The 25555-nt window shown below is 50.5% G+C and overlaps 1 protein-coding gene and 1 pseudogene across 1 annotated transcript; both read right to left on the bottom strand.

Moving 5' to 3' along the window:
• Positions 1-420: 420 nt before the first annotated feature.
• Positions 421-25273, bottom strand: CLPTM1L (CLPTM1 like). Its single transcript, XM_010588069.3, has 17 exons — positions 25082-25273; positions 24050-24150; positions 21863-22052; positions 20604-20749; positions 19092-19170; positions 16907-17024; positions 16367-16461; positions 15238-15322; positions 12703-12806; positions 11173-11238; positions 9735-9785; positions 8623-8705; positions 7581-7615; positions 6309-6364; positions 6153-6197; positions 4961-5076; positions 421-1722 (listed from the first exon to the last, which is right to left on the bottom strand). Exons 1-17 carry the CDS (start codon positions 25241-25243, stop codon positions 1638-1640), a joined length of 1617 nt encoding a protein of 538 aa, XP_010586371.3. The 5' UTR covers positions 25244-25273; the 3' UTR covers positions 421-1637.
• Positions 18234-18352, bottom strand: LOC111750020 (5S ribosomal RNA; annotated as a pseudogene).
• Positions 25274-25555: the final 282 nt, after the last annotated feature.

Below are 25555 nucleotides of genomic sequence, written 5' to 3'. Positions count from 1 at the left end.
CACTTCCAAAGGAGGGCCCAGCACCCTGCGTGGTTTCATTCCCATCTAGGAAGGCAGAAGGGCACTCGAGTGCCTGCGATCAACTTCCGGAGAAGTCAAGGTGCTACAAGGAGCGTGAAGAGAGCACCGAGAGCTCAGCTTGAGCTGCGGGGACAAGACTGACACTCAGGCCCGTCTCCCCCAGGCTTTGTGGGCTGAGAGGGCAGACATGGTGCCGGACACCGACAGCTCACCACAGGTACACTCACAGGTGCACACTCTCACGTGCACACACATTCACACATACATACACATACTCTCACATGTACACACATATGTGCGTACTCTCATGCACACACACGTATGCACACCCTCACATGCATGCTCTCATGCACACACACACTGGTTAAAAACACACTTGAGAAAGTTTTTCACTGAACACGTTATTAAACTTCGTTACTCACTGAATCCTGCCCTACCATACCGTTTTTGAAGAGACACTTTCCTACGCTACATCTCCCTCTGAATCTCTCTACTTCAATCTAGGGCATTTCTCAAACAAAAATACAATTAATCTGGCCAGTCCTGACTGTGCAGTAAAACCTGTGGAAGCCAGAACCTGTGTAAGGCAGAAACTTGTCAGAAAAGGAAGACAAATATTTTCCATAACAGAGAGTGACAGAAAAACGGTAAGACTGCACCCTGTCAAAGGCGGGAAACTTGCGAGACCTGGAAAACAAGGCAGCCCTGTCGGGTTTGGCCCCTCACAGGTTTCGCTGTATGATAATGTAGTCCTACCTAAGTGAAAAACCACGCCTGTGCATAATATTCTGGAATATTTTGTGAATACTTTAGGAAGAACTAGATACAAATGTTTAAGAACATTCATGATTTAAAAGCGTGGAAGAGATTTAAAAAATTTCATTCTTTTAAAACATGTTAATTTTGAGGAAAAGGGTTACACGTCTGAAATATCTCCCACATTTTACCAGGTGAAGAAAAATCTTACAGCCAGAGAAGTTTATTTTAAAATAGAAACATACATACACTAAGCTTTAAAATAATCAAAATTTTAAAACAAAAGAGCAAAAAGCTATTTGATCCCAGAGAGTCCCTATGGAATGAACGTAGGTGGGCACTGAAGTTCACATGAGGAGTAGGTAAAAAAAACAAACAGCTTGAAATGGGAACCCAACGTCCTCCTGGCGCCTGCTGGACGACGCTCGCTGGTGGAGCTCCCGGGCTCGGCCACCTGCAGAGGGTTGGGGCCCTGCGAGTGCTGGCCAAGCCCGCCACCCGCACACACCGGCACACGCCAGCACGGCACCCTCACAGCAGCCAGCTGCCCTGTCAGTAGGACAGACGGTAAGCTGTCTGCGCGGCTGTGAGCTGCCCTGTCAGCAGGACAGACGGTAAGCTGTCTGCGCGGCTGTGAGGCACAGGATGCGCTAACAGCTCTTTCACGTAAAGGGGAGGCAGGAGAGCTGCGAGAAACGTCCACAGAGCTTTTGGCAACAAAGAGGATGTAATGTCCAGCTTCCAACAATACTCAGTACACTGACAATCAAAACCTTGTTCTTTGCTTCACGAAAAATCAAAATTGCACACGCACAGCCAGTGGCGGTCCAGGAGCGCGCGTCTCCAGAGTCTTTTGACGTTCAGTCTGTGTGGGCTTTCCATGTGGCCTTTTCTTCGTAAGACTCTCCAAACTCGTTTACTCTGCTCTTATCCACAGGATAAAGCCTGGAATGACACAGCTCAGGGTTACTTCCATATGCTACTGTGCTTTAAAGATAATTACAGGAACATTCTTGATTTGTCTTCTAATCTTCTACCATGTTAAACAAATTAGGAATTAAAAAACTGAGTCACCACCCAAGAGGCAGAAAGGCCACATGAACCAGGGACTACAGCATCCTGAGACCAGAAGAACTAGATGGTGCCCAGCTACAACCGATGACTGCCCTGGCAGGGAGCACAACAGAGAACCCCTGAGGGAGCAGGAGAGCAATGGGATGCAGACCCCAAACTCTCTCAAAAAGACCAGACTTAATGGTCTGACGGAGACTAGAATGGCTCCGTAGGTCATGGTCCCCAGACCTTCTGTTAGCCCAAGACAGGAACCATTCCCAAAGCCAACTCTTCAGACAGGGATTGGACTGGACTATGGGACAGAAAATGATACTGGTTGGAGTGAGCTTCTTGGATCTAACAGGCACATGAGGCTCTGCTGGCATCTCCTGTCTAGTGGGGAGACGGGAGGGTAGAGGGGGTCAGAAGCTGGCTAAATGGACACAAAAAAGAGAGAGTGGAGGGAAGGAGTGTGCTGTTTCATTACGGGTAGAACAATCAGGAGTATATGGCAAGGTATTTATAAACTTTTGTATGACAGTCCAACTTGCTTTGTAATCTTTCACTTAAAGCACAACACACACACACACAAAAAAACAAAACAAACCACTGAATCAGCAGGAGTTTCACTGCCTCCAAGAGGCTGAGGGGGTACTTTGGGGGCTTGTCTCTCCCCACCCCCCGTGATGTTTTATTCTGAAAGGTCAGGCCACTGCCACCGCTCAGGGAAATGAAAGCCTGGCCAATCAGAGGACGTGGACAGTTGTGTCAGAGGTGGAGGTGGGGCTCAGAGTTCTCGCTATAGGCAAGTGTAGACAACTGTTTACGAAGACTCAAATGATCAAGACAACAGCTAACACAGGACCTTTTCTATGTGTCAAGTACAGTTTCAGCACTTTGCAAACCGTTCTTTAATAGACGCCCCCAGAGGTCCCTATGGTGTCCGGCTCCCACTTACAAAGAAGCCGAGGCATGACAAGGTCCCAGAACTTGTGCAAAGTGACCCAGCACGTGCGTCTTGGAGCTCTGTACTGTCCCCCAAACAATGAAACACAGAGGTTTCAGCTTTAAAACTGACCTGCTTCCCACTACACAGCCCCAGAGCCCCGGGGAAAACAGCTGTGTCCACGTGTGGAGCAGGAGGGGTGCAAGGAGAGCCTGGACACCTTATACAGACAGAAAGTGAGAGCATCACCAGACTCCTGGGGTCATGGGGAACATTCAGGGGCCATCCCGAGGAGGGCCCCGCTGGCCTCAGGTGGACAGTATGAGGGTCGCACAGATTGATAGTGAAAACAAACTCTTCCCAAAGACACCAGCATCCAGAGTTCACCAGGAGACTACGGAGTCTACCGGCTCCCACGGGAGGCCTCCAAGTGGCCAGTGACCTGAGGTAGCTGGAATGCTGCTGAATGAAGTGACCGGACTGAGGAAGCCTGGTCCTGCCTTCCCGTGTGAACTGTACTGACCAAAGGGAGGGTGTGAGGGAGGTGGGCTCCCCAGTGAAGGACTCCCGCCACAGTAGCCACTGCCAACACCCTGAGTGAAAGGACGGATCTGGGCAAGGACTGTCGGTGGCCACTGATACCACCAGCACAGAGCATGCCAGGAAGTGGGCTTCCTCTGTAGCAGCCCAGTCCCAGAACTTGGAAACCCTACAGGACAAACAACCTGGTTTCTTCAACAAACAACTCACAGGGGTAGGGGAGGAGGAGATGGAACCTGCACAGGTTCAAGGTGGCTTGAAAGGCCTATCCCTTCCAATGTGTGGATCTTGTCTGGATCCCAATTCCAACTAGCCAGCCTAAACATGTGAGTAAGATCTGGAGAGAATACTGACCATCTGATGACAGGAAGGGGTCATCCAGTGGTTTACAAGTAATAATGGCACTGCGGGTATGTGATAAAGCAGCTAGTCTCTCAGAGACACGCACTGAAACCCGAGTTACTTCACATCATGCAAGGTGTGGTAGTGGAAGAAGCTGGTCCAGGGGGCAAGGCCCTGAGGGCTCCGCACACCCCACTTCATGCTGTGACTGTCAGTGATAGAGGCAGACAGAAAGATCCTCACGTGACTTTCACTGGAGTGGAACGTTCTGGACACTTGCTCCCCGCCCTGGCCTGAGGAGCCCTGAGGATGGAGTGAGGGGTGCCGTTTGCCCTGGAGAGTGAGGTGCGGCGGCCCCAGGAACTTCCCTGGAATACTCGCTCCTCAGGCCTGCCTGCCAGCACTCAGATCTGGCGTTGGTGAGAGGGCGGAGCCTCACAGGGTGCTCACAGCCGGCCCTGGAGGAGCCATACTTCCTCTGGAGGACTCAGGCTTTACCTCACGCCAGTGGCAGAACACGCCCTTCTCCGAAGCCCATGCCAGCCTTCATCGCCTGGGCAGGGCCCACAGAGCGAGGGTAAGCCTCTGACCCTCACGCAGGACAGGCAGGCCCAACGGGCCGCTGAAAGTGAGGCTCCTCTCCTGTACCAGTAAGACAGCCCAGCAGCTGGGGAGGGCGCAGAGAAGTGTGGGGGGGCCTCTGAGACGAACCGTCTGTGAGACGTGATCTTTGGAGGAGCCTTGACTGCTAGTATTTATGTGGTGTGATGAAATGCCCACGGTGAGCTGGCTCTTTAGTAAAGACACTCACGCCACCCTGTGACAGGAAAGGACATCAACACGCACCTACGCAGCGGACTCTCCCAGGAGGGCCCAGAGGCTGCTGAGCTGGAGGTCAAAGCATGCGCCTCTCAAATGCTCACTTGTCAGGTACTCTGAAAGCCAGTGTGGAGGTAGGAGGCACCGTGGCAGGCAATCATGTTGTCTGCGCTTTGCTAAATATCAATTACCGTGAACACGTAAGCACTTCAAGGAGAGATCACACTTACCATGTGGTTAATCAATTCGAACGGCAATAAACATTTCTAAACTACAAACATGATATAAATAGTTGGAATTTCTTGCCAAGTCATATCAGCAACTGAAGCATTAGTTTTAGGTGTCACGTAAAAACCAACAGCGGCAGACAGTCTTTCTCCCCGAATGAGTAATAAGTGCAGGTGTTTACAAAAACACACTTAACCACAACAACACACTCCTAAAGCACAAGTCACAACTGGGGTGTAGACGGCGCCCACTCACCATCTTTGGTAAAGGTAAACGAGGAACACCACGTCGTCCCGGAAGCACGCCAGCCGGTGTGAGGTGGGCATGGTGATGATAAAGGCAAAGACGTCATCAATGAAGGTATTGAAAGCCTGCAAAGCCAGACGACAGGGCCACTGGAGCCGACTGAAAATGCCCAAGGAAATGGCTACAACATACTCACTCTGTAACCTTACAAATCAGCAAATTGCTTTACAACAAGTAAGATTAATTTACAGGCTGAACAATACAAGACTCCTCAGAGCAGCAATGAAAAAGGCAGGAAAAAACCACGTGGAGAAACACTCTGGTCTCCACTGGACTTGGACCCAGTGAGCACAAAAAGGAACAGACCCTGCAGCAGCCCTCTGGGTGAGTGTCTGCCTGCGCCTGGCTCTCAGGGCGTCTGTACCAAGCGCCGGGCCCTGGTTCTCCACGTGCAGAGGGAAGCTAAAGAGGACTGTTCTAGAAACACAGGTAACTGCACCTGCCTGTTATCAGAACAGAATGGCTGTTTCTTCTTCTCAGAACGTGAGATTTTACTTCATAAAAGTGAAAAACACATTTAAGTCAGTTTCTTTCTCCCATTGTGGGAGCCCAGGCCTCACTGGACAACTACCAGAATCGGGTTGATTCTGGGAGACTTCCACACACTGAGTGTGTAACTGGACCCATCATTTTATCTTACTTTTTTGTGTGCTATGTTAGGAAAAAAAACAAACCTTTACATTCTTTCCTACAATGGTTTGGTAAGGAACCTTCAACTGGGGGAATGAGGTGGGGAGAAAAACGAGTATTAATAACGCACACTTGTGTTACCTCCAGGATTCGCAGGGTGTGAACACAGGACCCCTTCCCCTGCTATGTTTTTCCCAATAGTAAAATGTGTAAATTGTAGACACTCTAGAAAAAGCAGGCCCTGTGTGTACGAATAGTTAATGAACTCGGCTGCTAACCAAAAGGCTGGAGTTCCAATCTATCCAGAGGTGCCTCCAAGAAAGGCCCGGGGATCCACTTCTGACAGATCGCCCACTGAAAACCCGATGGACACAGTTCTACTCGGACACACGAGGCTGCCGTGAGTCAGAGCCGCCTGCACGCCCACAGCAGCCAAGCACAAAGGAGAATACAACTGTCTGTGACCCCCGCGAACACGCACTCAGACCAAGCAGCACACGCCTCCGCTTACCTTGTAGGTAAACGCCTTCCAGGGTAGATGTGCCACCGACTTCATCTGTGAGGCCGCAGGCCACCGGTGATTTGTGGAAAGACACAATCACAGAATCAGTCACCAAGGAGAACAAGGGAGCAAGTGCCCGAATAGAGACAGAAATGCTGAGCTCACCTTGTAGTTCACAAAGAGCTGGGGTAACATGAAGAGAAAGCCGAAGGCATACACTCCTAAGGGAGAACAGAGACAACACGCGTGACGACATGGCCCAGGCACACATCCGGTACAACTTATCTACTTCTGGGCAGCGGGAAGAATCTAACGTCCAGACAGGTTCAAAGACCGAGTGTCTGTATCTTGCAGCTTTCTGGCTGGTAAACTACGAACAGTCAAGAATGACTTCAGAATGCAAATCCTTTTTATTCATCACACAGCTCTTGCTGGACGACAAGAGGGTGCTGAGTGCCGGCCTCACGGGGAGCTTGTGACGCCTCGGCTTCCAGCCCACAGTGGCTGGCTTGAGGACAGCACTCGGCGGCGGGGGGATTGTCACACTGAAATCCCACCGCGGTGAATACAACGATCAACGAGCCTGTCAGCTTTCTGCTGCTGTATTCTGCTCAGTTGCAGGATGTGCCATTGCCCCTTAGGTCTGTAAGGCCACTTCCCAAAGAGAATGGAAGCTTTAATTAGGGTCAACCTGGCGGGGTAGATGGGATGAACAAGCAGGTGGGATGCACAAGCAGCCAGACGCAGCTGAACAAGTCCCTCCAAGACAGGAAAAGGCACCCTCCCTCTCAGGACAAAGAACCCTGACCTCTGGGGTTGACCCAGAGTCCACGGGAGTTCACTCACAGGGGACTGGCTACATCGTTCTGGAACGTCTCCACAGTCACAGGACATACTCTGGGTTTCTGGTTTTTCAGTTTCCTCTAAGGAATCATAAAGTGTCCTGGTGGCATGAATGGTTAAGTGCTCGACTCCTAGCCAGAAGGCTGGGGGTTCGAACCCCCCCAGAGGCACCTCAGAAGACAGGCCACAGCTCTGAAAACCCCCGGAGCAGTTCTGTTCTGCACATGAGGCTGCCAGAGTTAGAATCAACTCAGCGGCAACTGACAGGTGATCATACGTGAAGACGGCATTGTTCTAACGCTTAAGTGTAACTGTTTTCACGAAGAAAAGAAGACACGCGATTCGCTGTGGCTACCAGTCCAGGGGCTCCATTAGTTCAGCCTCCAGAACGGGCATCTCGGAGCTCAGGTCCGCAGCTCGGGGTGTCACGTGTGAGCGGCAGACCACTGCACCGTGGAGGCGTTTCGGGAGTAAAGAAACCTCAACTCTCATCGGGCGGGTCCTTTCACACTGGGTGACAGGGTGCAGGGACAATAAAAACGGCACCCACAAGTGTAAACACCACTACCGAAATGGGAAGGAGAGACGACTCACCGTTGACGAAGCTGTTGATCAGCCAGGAATACCAACTAAAATGGAAAAAAAAGATATTTTAACCTTTCAAAAAGCCTAATTTCACACATAATATTTGTTGTAAACCAACTAAAAATGAGCCTCTTGTGAAAAGCCTTTCATAAACATCCAAGAACTCTAGCACAGCCAGGGAAGCAAAGAACATCCTGTTTAACAAGAGGGGTGGTGTCTGAACACTGGGGAAACACCAGGGACTGCCAGTGAAATGCTGGGGGAGCAAGCCCTCCCTCGTTTAGTTCTGCCCGCTGCCACAATGGCACCCCCAGGAGGCCTGGCAGGATCAAGGTAACCCTGGACAGACAACCATGCCACCAGGAAGGGCCGGCCCCAGGACAGCCCACTTTGCAGGGCACTGCTTTCTCTACAACAAGGTCAGCAGACTCCAGAGCAGCAGCTGAATGTGCCCAGCCATCAAAGCCGGACTCCCTGACTTAACCGAGACCATGCTGCCAGCACTGCACCCTCGTCCCTGTCCAAGTTCACTCCCTTGCTGGTGCCCTGGAACAAGGCAGCTGCACTGTTAGTTACCAACCTTTTCCCTTTTCAAGGTCTATCTGACCCCACCCTGCAAACTCGTCCTGTAGTAGGAGAAAGCCTGCAGCACCCAGGCTGGATGATGTGACCACATGCTCACTGCATGGGGAGCAGCAGGCAAAGGGAGGTAGACCTCGGCCGAGCTCAAGGTCGTCAGTTAGCATAACTGCGTCCTCAGCTCAGAGCTGGGCTACTGCAGAGACCACGCCTCTGACTACCCACCATCCTCACGACCACGGCGAACTGCTATTACAGAGACTGCCTTACCCAAAGCCCGATGGGCAGCCGCAGGTGGCAGGGCCAAGACCGAAACCGGCGCAGCGGGAGCACGGCACCGCCGGGCCCAGCCTCCCCTCGAGGTGTGGCCTGCTTCACGCCCACACACTAAACTTCACCGGCCGGTCAGTAACTCCGAACATATTCTTCCAAGGAAAAGCATAACAGGCGTTATGTCTTCACAGCCTCCTACCTTTTATACTTGATGTTTAGGAGTGAATAGACGGCGCCACCGATGCAGAGAGGGTACAGCAGGTAAGACAGGTATTTCATGGCCTGCAGGAAACAAAATTAATTTCCAGTTAAATATTCCAAGCATCACAACTCTGTAAGTAAGTGTACTTCAGGGAACCCATCTCAATGGAAAACAAACAAAAAGGACACAGAACCTACGACTCATCAATGAATGAACAAACTGGAAAGAGACTCCCCAAGAATCATATATTCAGACAGCCTTCCAAGTGATGCACTAATATCCCTGTTTTATCCTGATGTCAAGTTCTGCATAATTTCAATAAACGCTGGAGTGTATACTGGTGCCTTGTTGTTGTTGCTGTAAGGTGCTGTTGAGTCGATATGCCTACTCGGCTATAAAACAGACCATTCCTTTGTAGGAAATGCCATATTAAATCCAACTCAAAATTCCAGCCCCCCCAAAACAGAGTGCTTTGCACAGCACACCGTGAAGCCTGGCTGGTCCACAGCCCTGCCCACAAGGTGAGACCCTGCACAGTGACCGTCACAGTGGACACACTGCGAGGAGCGGCCCGGGTGGAGAGAATCTGTTACAGGGAAAACGAATGCTTCCCAACCATGATGGATGGCGCAGCCTGGTTTACCGGCAAGGACTGGAAAACCAGGGAGAATCTTTCACTACCCCTTTCCCAGGCCTGAAATTCACGTTCGACGTGCTCATACACTTGGAATCACTGCCGAGACAGTGCCAGTCACCATGCCACGGAAGCAATTATTTTCCCCCACACTGTACAGTTAAAGTAGTCCCTGGGTGGTGCAAAAGACTAAGTGCTCAGCTGCTAACCAAAAGGCTGGCTGTTTAAGTCCGCCCTGAGGCATCTTGGAACAAAAAAAATCAGCCACTGAAAACCCTACGGAGGACAGTTCTACTCTGACACACCTGGGGGCGCCCTGAGTCAGAATCAACAGCACAGCAACTGGTTTGTTCGTTGTTGTTTTTTATAGTTACAGTAAAAAAAAAAAAAAAACAACAGGATGTTATTTCCCAGGATATTAGACTATCTTTGTTTGCATAACATGCACACTCCGCCCTGAATGACCCAGGCTTACCTGAGTATCGTATTCCTCAGTTTTCCTTTCCGATTCACTGTAAGTGCCAAACTGTTTTAAAATTCAACAAGACGATTTTAATTAATTAATTTAAGGAAGGAATACGACACAGCTTAGTTATGTTACAGACCTAGTAATACTTATGACAGAAGAAACGAAGGGTTTCATGCACGGCTGCGAAGCTAACGAACATAACTGCCCAGTGCCCGTCTGCGATCAGGAACTGCCGATGAAGGCAGAACCACAGGGACTCTCCTCCTTTGAGCCTCCACCAGAGCCTTCGTGTCGCCAATGGAAGCACCTTCCCTCGGTCCCTTCACGGAGCCACGGAGGACCTCTCAGGCTGGACAAAACATGTCTCCTACCCTGGACAGCAGAGTGACCCTGGCGGGAAGCATTCTGGCTGCCCTTTCGTACAGGGTCATCCAGCCTTCACTCTGGCACCTGGGTTTCCACCAAGCCACACCACGTGTTACGTGTGGGTAGGATCATGGCCCACTAGTGTGTGTTTTACTGACCTGAGCTGCTTGGCTTTCCAAAGTCTGTTAGTTTCCTACAGTGGCAAGACTTCCTTTCTACAGATGGATTGTTGACACTGCTCTGAATTACAGACAGCACTACAAACCACTGCACGTGAATTCACTGGGCTGTTGCTGGAACTGAATAGACTATGTCGTACTTTCTGAACTTTCTGTCCTTGGTCTACTCAGTAACTGCAACACCTGGAACACCATGAAGTTGCGAGGTTCTAACTCAATGAACGCACATCGCAGAAAGTAGACTGTTTCATGACTGTAAATCTCAAACTGACGTCTTACTCTCAGCCTTTAACGACCTAGGAAATCAATCGACACTTAGTCACTGGAACAACTACAGCCTTAAAAGCCGGAACTGTCTTTTTGGGAACTGGGCCTGAGCTTTATTGCTCAATAGTATTATTCCACCTACAGAAGCGTTGGGTAAGTGAAGGCTTGGATGCACAACAGGGACCAGCTTTCAGCAGGTTCTGTCAGAACGGCTAACTCTCGCTTTGAGTGGGGTCAAAAACAGATTGTGTGCCTGGAGAATCTATAGTGACCAGAGAAGAGCTAGCTGGGACAAGAAAGCCAACATGAACCCTACAGTGGAGCTCCGTCAGCAAGAGAACTAAAGAGCGACTGCACGGCCTGGCCAGACTCTGCTCTAGCTCTCCACGGAGGCCTCTGGTATCTTCATCAACTCGTCCGCTAATAGGAAACACTGCTCTGCATGCCATGAGCTAAACGGACAAGATTACCAACCACCCTCAGTGACTGTATTACCTACTAGGAGCGCAAAAGTGACACATAAAGACTCTGTACATATGAAGAGAAGGGCAGGATGGATGCAGGCAGGATAGAAAAGGTCATAGACCCTTCGGAGAGGACATGGGGTTAGTCATCTTAACAGAAAAGCTTACCTGAAATTCAGGCCTGAGACCTCTCCAAACAATAGTCATTTTCAATGCCTTTTTCACTTTCCATAGCTAAGAAAAAAAAATGAAAAAATTATGAATCTAAGACACCAAGACTCAAGACAGGCCAAAATTAAATGCTTGAGCAAGAGATGGAGGACTCCAACTGTGAGACCCGGTTCCTTCACGGCAGGCCCCCCAGCCTGGCCACTGTTGCCTTCTGTACTACTCCTGCAGTTTAGACACTGCCCTGGGCCTCGGGCCCCCAGCCTGACCACTCCTGCCTTCTGTACTACTCCTGCAGTTTAGACACTGCCCTGGGCCTCGGGCTCCCAGCCTGACCACTCTTGCCTTCTGTACTACTCCTGCAGTTCGGACACTGCCCTGGGCCTCGGGCCCTGGCTCTCCACGTGCGTGCTCAGTGAGCTTATCTGCTCACGTGGACTGTGCAATCATCTCTCTGGGAATCTCAGGCCTGCCCGCTCTCACTTCCAGCTCTCCTGCAGACAGGCGCACTCAGATAACTCACTTGCCCCCACCGGCCTCCAGGTCAGCCTTCCCCACCACTCCGTGGGGAAGACTAGGATGAGACCCTTGACCCCGGGCTCCAAGTCCTGCCAGTTCTCATTCTCTCTGGGATTCACGCCTCACTCACTGTCCTCATGGCCGCGCTCCGGCCCACATCACTGACGTTGGCATCACTATGACTGCCTTCCAGATCGGTTTTCACACGGTGACTTTCAACCCACAGGCTGCCACAGCATCACTTAGCGCCTGCTCTCCCTTGGCAGGCACTGCAGCTGTGGTCCTTGTCTGACAGCACACCCCCAGCACCGCTGGCAGGCCTGAAGGAAGCGCTGCCTGTCCCAGCATGCAGGGTGTCCCATGCCTGCTCACTGTCAAAGGGGCAGTGCACAGACAGCCGCCCTCATCCGCCCTCTGCCTCCTCATTCCCAGACCCCATTACCTCCTTCAAGCTTGCCCCCTAGCCTGGCCTGTCCCATGGAGTTCCCCCTTTTCTGAGCCCCCACAGCCAGGGCTACATCACGTGGTGCCTAGTGACTTCAACTACTGTCATGAAACCGTCTCAAATCTCCACTCACACTGTACGTGCTCTGAGTGCAGAGCCACGTCCTGTATGTGCTTCGCTACGGTGCCCAGTGCAGCGCACACAGGGGGGGTTTGTCAAGCATGTTACACACACCCAGCCTGACCACTGCAATCTCACTCAGCTTACACTTATAAGAAACAAAAAGGCCCATCAACAACCACCTTTTCCTGCTCTCAATTTGTTGACTCTTTATAGTAGCTGCCTACCTTTCCTGATGATCTTTTAAGACCCGCACCATCGGCACGGACACAACTGCTCAGATGAGAGCGTGGCTATTCCTCAGGTGAAAGCATGCATGTTTCAATTAAGGGTCTCGTATTTTAGGATTCAGAGAGCTTCAGTGAATGCCTCGAGGTCCCCGAGACTGCAGCAAACAAAATGTGAGCTCTCTGCCCGTGGCCTCTGGGGCTCTCTGGGACACTCACTTCAATGGCTGCTCCGATGCCCGCTGGGATCAGCACTAGTAGACTGGTCTGCTCATCCAGAAGGAAAAGGAATATCACCACGGTGCTGAAGCAGCGCCAGAGCACTGGGGGGAAAGACGGTAGCGTGTCACAATTCGCGGGAGCCTCGGAAAGAGCCACTGCATTTTGGAGTCTGGCATTTCTGTCTCCTAGTTCATCCGGGTGCCTCACTCATCGCTAAGTTATAACTCAAGCCACAGCTGACGTGTAGAGAACAGCAGGGCTTTTAAACCCACGGAGTCTGAGGGTGGTGCAGACAGTTAACGCGCTCAGCTGCTAACCGAAAGGGTAGAGGTTCGAGTCCACCCAGAGGCGTCTCAGAAGAGAGGCCTGGTGATCTGCTTTTGAAAAATCAGCCACTGAGAGCCTCACGAGCATAGTTCTGCTCTGACACACACGGAGTGTCATTAGTCAGATGCGACTACTTTGAACCTAGGTAGGCAACTTTAAGAGGAAAAAAAAAACGCAAAATGAGCCACAGAAATACCTTTCCTCATGAAATACACTCAACAAAGGAAAGAAAAAACCTAAGTAGACTATAGAGAACATGTTTTGAGACAAAACACATTGTAACTCTTCAGGAAAAAAGCCAATTTGAGTCAAAGGGCACATACTTTACGGAACCACTTTCATTAGGGTTCTAACTTTATCCATTTTCATTTTTTTCGACGTATGCTGTGAAATGCACACTCACCAAGGAACCACTAAAGCGCCGTGTGCTTCCACCGGGGCTGGGCCTGGGGTGAGGGAGGGAAGCACTCATCTCCCAAAAGAGGAGGAATACTGTGCTGCAAAGGTCAAACCCTGCCCCTGACCAGCCCGTCTGAGCTCAGCCCGCCATGAACTAACTTGCCCTTGCGTTTGGCCTCAGGCCCCCGCCTCCCCAACCCAGCTATAAAGTACTCACGGCAGCAAAGACCCCAAGGATCCCTGAGGCTACCTCCTGCTCTAAAACTCCCGGCACTACAACACTATGTCACAGGCTCCCCTAGGAGAACACACACAGGCACATACAGCCCTCCTCCCCCTCCGGTGTCCCCCAAACTCCCGTCTTCCCAAAATCTCAAAACGTGACCTTATTTGGCAATAGGGTCTTTGCAGTCATAATGAGCTAAGAGGAGGCCATACTGGAGTGGGGTGGACCCTGATGCAGAGTGCACGTGTTCTCGCGAGGAGGAGAGACACAGACATGTGAAGACGGACGCAGGTGGAGTCAAGGAGGCCAAGAACTGCTGCAAACCAGTGGAAGCCAGGAAAGGGGCAAGGAATGGACTCTGCCTCATAGCCTCCAGGAGGAATCAACTCTGCCAACACCTTGATCCTGGACTTCCAGCCCCCAGAACTGTTATTTTAAGCCACCCAGTTTGTGGTACTGTTACAACAGCCCTAGGAAACTCATACACATGGTAACACTGTACTTACATAAACACGTGTGTAACTTATCTTTGTAAATATTTGTACACAGATAAATGCGCATAAGAAAAAACACCGAGAAAAATCATTCTTGACTATGGGGTTAGAATGATTTTTGTTTTCCCTGTAATCTTTCTGCACTCACACCACTTCTACGGTAAATGTCTATTTCTTTCAAAAAAGGTGTAATTTAAAAACCCACCCTCTAGCGTATTCGTGCCTCTCTGCCACCATCGCTGCTGCTGTAGCTGCACTCCGTACAAGACCTGAGCAGCGCACGTGGTGTGCTCACTGAGCGGGAACACGGAGCACCACAGGACACGTGCAGCAAAGTCCCAGGGAGCCTCGGCAGGGGGTGGAGGGACTCACGACTCCTTTCACGGATGCAGAATGGTCTGGCCCCCGTGGCCAGTCTCCCTTTGCCGGGAACATGGGTCCCCAGGTCTCGATGTGACCCCCATATCCCTTTCTCTGGAGACGCCTTCCTGACCGCCCTAAAGGGGTGCCATTCACTCTTTGGTAGACCTTGCTCAGCTTCACCTTCCCACACACAACAGGTACTGCCTGCTGGTGTCTGATCTGCCTCCCCCACCATGCAGATGTGGCCTAGGCTCTGAGGGTTGGCTGCTGCGGCCCTGGTGCCTAGGACAGTGGCCCCGTGGACACCCAGGTGTTTCTGGAAGAATGCCACGACGCATGCAGTAACATACACACACAATGCCTTTTATGTTATTTCCTTTGATTCTTTAAAATGCACTATGACAAAAAATTATCACTTCCATTTTATGGAGATAGTTTTAGAATCCTAAATAAATGTCCAGGACACAAGGTCAGTGGGGTTGGAATTCCACCTCAGGCCACCTGTCTCCAGCAACGGAGCCTCCCTCCACCAGGAGGCCCTCCCAGTAGGTGCTGTTGATGCAAAGGATCAAAGAGCATTTGGAGGACAGCTTCCTGGCACCCACCTCAGGGTTCCTCGACTTCCTCCTAAGCTTTCCTGTGACCCAATGCACAGGCTGGCTACCCGGTACAGCTAAAAATCTCCGGAGTTTGGCACTAATAGTAACAGCCAACAGTACCTACCTGCTTTGGTGGACATTCCAATCATGCTCTTCTTTTTCTTCCAGAAACTGATGTCGTTTTTAAATGCCAGGAAATCAAAGAGGAGCTGGAAATAACAAACAGGCCCGCAGTTTACGTCTCGGGTTGGTTCTCTCGCCTGTGTTCCCCAAATGAAATGTAGCCTGAACCCAAATCCCAAGGACATCCCAGAACCTGCCAGACCCTTCAGCTGGGCTTTTCTGCCCACATCAGAATGATGGTGTTCAGAGGTGTATTTTAGCAGGGGCACTTTTTAAAATAAGCACTTTTGACTCAGCACGTAGGGAAAACGCCCACAGGAACGCTGGATGCCTTCTTTTCCCACTGTGAATTCCCCTCAAGCTTGCACTGCTCTGGGAGATCAAATGGCTGGGTGCTCGGCTTCTGCTGAAGCACAAAGACCTGCTCCCTGGGGCCACTGCTTCCTCAGCATGGACAGCTTCACCCTCACTACCTTAACAAATGCATGAGCTAGTTCTCATCGACACTGGCCTTTTAATAAAAAACATCGTTTAACTTCCCAGGACAGTTCTGGAAAGCTGTAGCTTGGTAAGGAGCCCTGGAAGCGCAGTGGTTACGTGCTTGGCTGCTAACTGAAACATCAGCAGTTCAAACCCACCAGTCTCGTCATAAGAAAAAAGACCAAGCAATCTGCTCCTGTAAAGATCAGAGCCTTTACAGGAAACCCTATCCGGGCAGTTCTGTTCTGTCTATAGGGTCGCTTAGTGAGAACTAACTCAACGGCACACAACAGTAGCACTGTGACTGGTGGCCACATGCAAAGGCACTCAGCACTGGCTTTAATACTAGTTCCACACATCTTCCCAACCAGCAGACAAAGCACAAGGCATGCAGGTTGTGGCACAGTGTTCCTGGGTCCACACTGTCACGCCTCCCTGGTCTGGGTTAGGAGAAAGCAGAGGAGGAAGGCCACAGTTTCAGGGCCACTGGCTACTGAAGAGCTAGAAGGGACACCAAGAAACCACATGGCCGAGCGGCACCACACTAACCGCCCCAAGTAAGCTGACCTCAGCTGAGGAGAGCTGGGAGCCCAGGATGCTCCCCAGGCCTGCAACTACTGTTCCCCGACAACAGGCCGTGACCCACTCACGTGAAATGCTGCAACAAAGAAGGTCAAAGCTAGGAAATACAAGTTGGTGTCTACAAAAATTCCTTTCACTTCATCAGCATCTTTCTCTGAAAACCCTGCAAAGGGAAAAGAAAACACACTGTAGTGTGAAACAGGCAATTTTACCTATTACCACAAAAACACGTTAGCATGTAAAAATTATTTAAATCTGGTCAAAAGTCCATTCGACCAAGACCGTGGCATTCCAACTATTACGTTCCGAATAAAAACAAATTTCAGATAATCGCCAAGCATATGTTCCAAGAGGAAAACGGAAGCCAGATCCTACTGGTCTCTTTGATTAGAATCACGTGGAGGATGCTGCACTGACATACACAGGCCACTCCAGTGTGTGGAGAAGTAAATACAGGTCGGGCCTGGATGAATTCTCAGTAAATAAAATGAAACTAAAGGACAGCTTTCATCTGTCAGTGTCCGGTTTAAACAAAGGTTCCCCATAAAGCCGACCCTGAAGCAGCCGACTCAGGCTGGGAGGCCGTGCCAGGCACGCGGTGGACGCACCAAACTGCTGCAGGGAGTAGACAGCGTCCTGCATGTGGATCCAGAAGCGCAGCTTGCCCAGTGAGATCTTGTCGTAGGACACCGTGAGCGGCAGCTCCGTGGTCGAGCGGTTTATAACCTCAAGTGAAGAAAAACAAACATCAGGAAATGCAACTGCCAGTCCTAAAACCACCACTGAAGCCTCTCGGGGGACAGCACGTGTCCCCTGCGGTCACCCTCAACAGCCCTCACCCTGAGAGTTTGACAGACGGCGGTCACCACCTCAGGGGCTTCACCACGGCTCTGCCTGGCTCACAGAAAGTCTGCTCATGGGTCACGTTTACGTTCCAGGCCCTTCACAGTCAGACCTCAGAGGGCATTTCCTTCCCACCCCCAGGCACTCAGTGTCACCTCAGAGGGGCAGATGTCAGTCACCTCCATAAACACTCATAGCTTTTCTCCTAAAGGAAACACTCTCCCTCCTCCTCCCCACTTCCCTGAACCCTACGCGTCTCTTCAGGCCCATAGCCCCCTTTGAGCTCATCATTCCTCTGCCAGTTCTTCCTGGTGTCACTCCTGGCACCAACGGCGAGCCCTGCATGGCCAGGAGATGTGCTCATCAGCCGGCATTTGCTAAGAACCTGCTGTGTGCAATGTGCCGAGCTGCAGGGCAGGAGCTGAGCTCGAGCTCACAGGAGAGGCTGCACCTTTCCTGAAAGAGCTACAGCCTGAACGGGGGTGGTGGTGGCTGAGGAGAACAATTCTTGCTCTCTACAAGGGAGACCCAGGCTCGACTCTGGGCCTCCGTACCTCATGCACGGCAACGTCTGTCAGAAGAGGCTTGTATGTTGTTATGATGCTGAACAGGTTTCAGTGGCATTTCTAGACTAAGAAAGATTAGGAAGAAAGGCCTGGAGGCCTCCAAAAATCAGCCAGTGAAAACCCTATGGATCACAACGGTCCAATCCACAACTGATCATGGGCATCCCACAGGACCAGGCCTATTTTGTTCTACTGTGCACGGGGGTCACCGTGAGTCGGGGCAGACTTGAAGGCAGCTACCATCAACAACAAAACCTGAACAATCACACTTGTCAAAAAAGGGCAATAATGACACCATGACACCACAGGACCGGTAGCAGGACTTTCAAAAAATGTTTGTAAGGTACTTAGTATAGGAAAAAACAAAAAAACCCACTGCTATTGAGTTGATTTGGACTCATAGTGAACCCATAGACAGAGCAGAACTACCCACAGGGTTTCCAAGGAGTGGCTGGTGGATTCAAAGTGCCAACCTCTTGGTTGGCGGCCGTAGCTCTTAACAACTATGCCAGCAGGGTTTCCAAAAAGCCTACAGCACCTGGTATTCTGAGGTGGTCTCCAATCCAAGTATTAACCACACCCGACCCTGCTTAGCTTCCAAGATCAGATGTGATCTGGTGCATTCACAGTGGTGTGGCCACAGACTAGTACACGTATAAGTGATTACTATATGTTAACCAGTATTATCATTACTACTCATTTCATTTACCCTCCAACAACCCTGGGGAGAGCTGGGGCTGTTGCACCACTGCAGAAACAAGAACAGCAGAGCCTATAGCAGGGCTGCAGCTGTGAGCCAGGAATGGTGCCCTCCGTCCCCAGCACATCCCGGCCACGCCCAGGGGCCACACTCAGGAGTCACGGGCCTGCCAGGCTCCAGCGCTGCACTCTGCATGCTTCGGGCAGGGCCAGTGACTCTATTCTGGCCCCTGGGGGGAAGCAGACACTTGCTCAAGATATTGCTGAATTAATCTGTGCCTTTTGTCCAGGGATGGAAGATTAAATCAGATAAATATTCATAAGCTGTTTCTAACAGTACACTGCCCCTTCCGTGAGATCTCTGTGTCCAGCTGCCCAAATAATAAAGTATTTTTCAGGTACATTTTATCCCCGAGGATGCTGAGGCTGACGGGGGAGGGGGTTAGTGGCTGGTCAAGCTAGACCACAACGAGGTCCTCCAATAGCCCACCCAGCACAGCCCTCTCACATTCTAAAAGCAGCACGTTCCACCCTATGGAAAAGACATGTACTAAATTTTAGAAACAATCATACGAATCATTCATGCCAGGACAAAGGCAAAGGCCACACACCCAAGTCAATATTATCACTGATACACTGCAGACCACAGTATTTTAAAATGACCTAAAATGGGAGACTCACTTACCATCAAATCCTTCACTCGGTTGCTCAGCTGATCGATGAACAGGATGGGGAGGTAGTGGACAGTCTTTCCTAACTGGATCCTATGGTATTAAACAATTTAAGTCAATATGAATACTGTTACCTTGGATGAACAAATGTCCCCAAGGGGATGGCTTCACCTAGGAGAAATCCGCCCCGCCCCCCCCACCCCCATCATTATCTTGAATTGCCTCTCAGTCACAATCATCCCAGTCATAACCTTTCCATACTGAGGAAGGAGAATCTAATAACACACCCTGGTCAGAAACATCCCTCGTTCGCTAGAACAGCTGCAGCAAAAGATACAGGAATAACCTAAATGGCCACGAGGAGGTGAGAGGGTAAATCAACTGTGAGACAGTTTTACAATGGAAAATCATTAAGGCTGTTAAAAACAAACATAAAAATAAACAAGGAACCTATTTGTGTACCAATATGGAATGATCACCTGTGGAAATGGCAGTCAAGAAATCAAATGACATATTGTGTTGGGCAAATCTGCTGCAAAAGACCTCTTTAAAGTGTTCAAAGTCAAAGATGTCACCTTGAGGACTAAAGTGTGCCTGACTCAAGCCATGGTCTTTTCAGTCATCTCATAGGCATGCAAAAGCTGGACAATGAAAAAGGAAGACAGAAAAAGAACCGACGCATTTGAGCTGTAGTGCTGGCAAGGACATTGAATAAACTTGTACTGCCAGAAGAACAAACAAATCAGTCTCAGAAGAAATATAAACAGAACGTTCCTTAAACGCAAGGATGGCGAGTCTCCGGCTCACTTACTTTAGGCAGATCATCAGGAGAGACCCACGAATATAATTCAGCCTAAGGCTACCCCACAAGTATGGAAAACAAAGGGTAATTTAAGCTGGTCAAACGTTTTAATCTTAATAGTTATTTTAAACGATGACAAGTGATACTAAAGTCATGATCTAAAGATAAACTTTTAAGTACATTTAAATGAGTCAAGTTCAAAAAGAAAACATCATGCTCATACACAGAACTGTTTGCACAAGCGGGGTCTGAAGTGATTCAAGTTTGCAAAACTATGATCTACTCAGTACTTTCCATTTTCACCGCCATGGAAACTTTTACCAAGAGCAAAGGGTAAAGTTTATCAGTTTCAAATTTCATTCTCTTTCCCCTCCCAATTCTTTGGTGGCAATCTTTACTAGGTCACCTGCCAAGAAGAGGTTTCAAACAGAGGCAGGGGGGAAAAGAGCTGTGAGCACTCTGTGCACCCGCCTTCGGCCCTCTGCCTTAGAACCTGAACCACAGTTCCAAATGACTGATACAGATGTGACCCAACCACCTCTGACTTTTGGCCAGGTGTAATTCCAGCTGGCTTCCCGCTCCGATCCAGGGGAGGGGTCACCTCCCTGTGCTATCAGTTCAGGGAATTATTGCAATGATGCTTGAGGCTTGGCAGCCAACCCTTTCTCCAGAATCTCGTTTCCACAGTGCTGGTCGGTCATGGCCCATGACAGGCGACACTTACATCTTCATGTATCGATGCACATCAGCAGGGAGAGAGGACCCGTCAAAGACAAAGTCATCCACCATCACGTTCAGCGTCAGCCGTGGCCGCCAGTGAGAAACGGGCTCATCCAAGGCATTGGTCTGCTTCTTTTCAGCTTCGATTTGCTGTCATATGAAGTGAATGACTTATTAGGAACAATACAGAAACCGTATGAAAGGGCAGCAGGTCAGCACCTTTACTGTGGACCAGGCTGAGTGCCCTGACCAGCATTAACTAGGGAAAGGGGGCGGGGGGGTGGTGACACAGGCAGCCCTGTGGCTGCCAGTTACCCCCAGACTCTTACCACACACACCCGTCATTTCCTTCTCTGCACAGGAAATAGAAGTGGTGCTGTTCCTGTCACAGAGTCCCTTTTCCGAATCCTCCCCCGAAGCAGGCCCACTTCTCAGGAATCCTGACGGGGCCCAAGAGCTCTGTGACGTTTAGTGACTTCACAAGTCTGGACTTAAAACACCACTGTGATTTGTAACGTCACCGGGAAGACTGCTTCTAAACCAAGTACGTTGTCTATAAGGAAATGAGTCAATGCCTGGGCACCGACTCTCAATAAAATTAAATCCAAAAAAGAACACCCTAGTTTATTTTAGATCTAGTTATGGTATCTGTGAAATGGTCTCGTTTTAACGATCTCCTACTGACAACTCAGTAGGTACAACTCAGCTACAATAATTCTCAGGATGTGAACACCGCAATTCCCTTCTCTGACCCATGGCCCCATAAAAATCACTTACGTGATTTCCAGTTTTGCTTTGTACATACAGCTTTTTCATAATTTGAAATTCTATTCTCAGGGTAAACATTCAAGAACTGTCCAGCCCTCTACATAACTCACTGTGAGCCCACCAACTCTAAGAGACAACTCTGACGAGAAGAAGTAGGTGACCTGCACAGACAGAGCTGCCCCGAGCACCCACAGCGCTCCCCTGGGGTAGGGAGCGACTGTGGGGGTGAGAATGAATGTGGTAAAGAACACTAGTTGATTTCCTCAACTGCACGTCACTGCTGAAGTTACTAATTTGACACAAAAATTACCTGTAAAGACACTGAAACTAGTTAACTGAAAGGTAAACATCTATGCCAATAACATTCAAATGCTTTACTTCCCAATAAAGTCCCAACGGCCCGGAACTGGGTGATGCACTCACAGACACACATGTACACTTAAAGTGCAAGCAAAGAAACTTCACTCTGGTCAGGAATCTACCTGAGGCACTCACCTGCGTAGCAGATTCCCCGGTGAGGAGATTGATCTCTTCGGGTTTGGGGACCATGTAGGTGGTGAGAGGACTTACTAGGTGCACCTGCTTCCCATCGTGCCAAGGCAGAATCCCAGCATGATGGAGGAAGATGTAGGCATACAGTGTCCCATTATTCCTTGTTTTCTTTGGTACAGAAACATTAACTGTCCTAAAACCACACGAATTACAATGTCAGCCACATACATATTACAGTCTAATCGGAGCAGACAACAGAAACCATGCAAATGGTTTACACCCAATGCTGTTTCAAACCAACCAAGTTTAGCTCAGAAGTACTAAGAATGAAACTCACCTGCCTATGACTTCCTGAAGTACTAACATTGTGTTCACGGGGCAGGTGGTTTCTATGGCACACTAAGTCACACAATTGAAGATGCACAGAGACAAAGCTCAGACCCAGACATCTGGTGCAGTAAAGCCACAACCTCTGGGCCCTGCTTTTACACTAGTGGAAATGCTCAGAAATAGTGAGGGTAGGTTTTTGGTGTTTTGCTGGTTAAAAAAAAACAGATAGACTTCCAGGTCTCAGATGACTCCTGCCTGTGTGAGCATCACAGGGTCAAACCGAGCAGAGGCCCGGCAGGCCAGTGCTGCCCTCCGGCCTCAGATCACGAACGGACAGTCCATGCACCAGCTCTGTGCTAGATCCCCGCAGAAAAGCAACACATTCCACCTATTAATGATTGTATCAGGTCTTCCTCCTCCCTTTTTAAAAAATGTTAAGGCCAAAGTTCCAAGTAATTGCTGCTATCATGAGAGACAAAAGGAAATACATGACTCCTCAGCATCAAACAGAAACACTGTCTCTCTACCCCGAGTATCTGGGCAGCCCTCCTCGCTCTCCACACGCAGCGTTTGTAGAGCGTGGCGGTGGCACCTGTGGCCTGTGCTGTACAGTAGCATTCCTGCTACTGTGAAGAGAGACCACTGAAGGAAGATGGTATCAGGAGCGCTCCTTCTACTCTTTCCCTCTTGTCTCAGCAAGATACAGCCAGAAGAAACAAAAACCTCCTTATCTCTCCTTGGTAACTAGTTCAGTGCCTGGCATAGACGAGGCAGTGCTCAGGTCTGTGAAATTAAACTGAACATTTTCTAAAAGTGTGGACAGCTATACCAAAAAGCTGAAACAGCCTCCGTTTCCTGGAAGCTCAGAGAGGTCAGCTACTTGTTCCAGGTCACAGAGCTAAGATGGCCAAGCAGAAACTGGCCCCTGGGCCTGGTCAGTGTTAAGCCTGTGTGCTTCCCCCACCCCCGTGCTGCCTCTCTGGTACCCAACAGGGGCCAGCTGATGGAGTACATTTACTCCAGGCACAATATCACATATTGTAATTACTGCCTTTTCTGATACCTCCCAGATAATATAGAGAAGGTAAAATCTTGAAAAGCAAATCATTTTTTTAATTACTTGTTGACTGCTTTGTAGTTGGACCATGTTAAACATTACTTTAAAAAGTTATGCTACATACTTACATGTATTCTATATTGTCTGACCTGCTCTAACGTCACATTTCACTCGATTATGATTTTCTGTCAATATCCTTCCCTCCATCCCCCATCTCTCTTCCCTTACAGGTAACTTAAGCAAACTACATCCACTAAGGAGAAACAACTTCCTCACTGTTACGAGTACCAGAAGCTACCTGTTCTCTCCCAGGTCATCCCCACCACGATGCCTGCTCTTTTAAAACTCTCCGGCTGCTGTTTGTCACGCTGCGATCAAATCCTCCACTTCTGAAAGGAGCCCTGGTGGCACAGTGGTTAAGAGCTCGGCTGCTCACCAAAAGCTCAGCAGTTCAAATCCTCCAGCTGCTCCTTGGAAATCCTATGGGGCAGTTCTACTCTGTCTTATAGGGTCAGTATGAGTTGGAATCGACTGGATGGCAACAGGCTTTTTTCAAGCTTGAACAGTATATTCTAGTTACAGCCATTTCCTAAATGACAAATTCATAGTCTGCTACTTGGAAGTAAAACAAAAGTTTGATTGTTTACACATCACACACAGGTCTCTAGTTAAATAAAATATGCTACCATTTACAAGAGAACAGTACCCTTATCCTGAACATGTAAACAACATTTCTCAAGGGTTCTTCATCTAAACACTAGTAACACTGCTTCTATCATTGGCACTTTGACTCATAACCATACCTTTCAAATTTGGACTCCACATCAAAGTCTTCCACATTTAACACCAGGTCGATGTTGTTCTCAGCACCGAGGTTGGACCGTGTGGTGGTATACACACTCAGCTACAAAGGGACGTAAAGGGAGTCAGTTCTGCAAGGCCCCTGGCAGAAGGCACATACCAAAGGGCTACCCCAGAGGACAAAATGACCACCAAGTAAATGGGAAATGGTTTCCTTTCAACTCCCAAAGGGAAAGCAGATGATGATTAGATCTGCTGAAGTCTGTAGCTAACAGGGGCACAGGGTGAACTGTCTAGGGGGCCTCCTGGTCGGGGTGACAAGGGGTAGCACCTGGAGCCCTTGACGGGTCATGATTCAAACACAGCTTTTAAGAAATGAGGTTTGCAGAGGAGAGCCCTCACCACAGTCCTGGGGTCCTTGCTCTCTTGAAGGGAGCCCTAATCCAGCCATGGAGTCACAGCTAAGGGGAGGAGGGCCCCAGCCTAGCCAGGTGGTCACAGCTCAGGAGGAGAGTCCCCCAGCCCAGACCAGCCCAAGGTGTCTGCTCCCGAGAACCAGAACCAGACCCAAAACCAAACCCAGTGCCGTCGAGTCGATTCCGACGCATAGGACAAGGGTAGCACCTGGAGCCTGTGCCGGGTCATGATTCAAACACAACCTTTAAGAAATGAGGTCTGCAGAGGAGAGCCCTCATCCCAGTCCTGGGGTCCCTGCTCCGGAGATGGGAGCCCTAATCCAGCCCTCTGGTCATGGCTCAGGGGAGTGGAGTCCCAGTCCCAGGCTTATGGCTCAGTAGGGGGTTGCTCTAACCCAGTTCCGGGTTCATGGCTCAGGCTGAGGCAAGGGGTGCCCCGGCCCAGTTCAGGGGTCACGGCTTAGGGGAGGAAAGTCCCAGCCCAGGCCAAGCGTCACAGCTCACGAAACAGAGGCCCCGAGGAGAGCCCGAGGGGACCAAGCTCGGGCGTCAGGCGACGAAGGGCGCCGAGGGTCCCCGGGAACCGCGGGCGGCTCGCAGGCCCCGCCCGGCGCTCACCTGCAGCTTGGGCCTCCGCGCCAGGTAGGGCTGGATGCAGTGGCCGTCGTCGGCGCACGGGCGGGTGTACACGATGCCGTACATGACCCAGCAGGTGTGCACCACATACACCACGAACACGCCCACCACCAGGCTCGTGAAGGAGCTGCGGCCGCTCCACATGGTGCCGCCGCCCCCCGCCCGGCTCAGGGAGGCGCCGACCCCGGCCCGCCGCGCTGCCGCGGGCCCCCGCCCGCCCGGCGCCCTCGGGGACGCTCCGGCCGCCGCCGCTCACGCGAGAGCCGCCGCGCGCCGCCGCCAGCGCCGCGGGGGAACGAAAGCGCCGCGCGCCGCGGGTCGCGGGCCGCACTGCATGCTCCCGGCTGGCTGCCAACCTCCGACCTGTCGCCGCCGGATTCGCCCGGCGCCCCCGCTGCCGCTTCCGGGGCCGGCACAGCCGGCCGGAAGTGACTGCCGCCGCGCTGCCTCCTGGGA

Source organism: Loxodonta africana, chromosome 2, assembly GCF_030014295.1.
Source record: "Loxodonta africana isolate mLoxAfr1 chromosome 2, mLoxAfr1.hap2, whole genome shotgun sequence".
Lineage (NCBI taxonomy): Eukaryota > Metazoa > Chordata > Mammalia > Proboscidea > Elephantidae > Loxodonta > Loxodonta africana.
The sequence above is the reverse complement of the archived record's forward strand: the minus strand, read 5'-3'. Positions and strand labels throughout refer to the sequence as shown.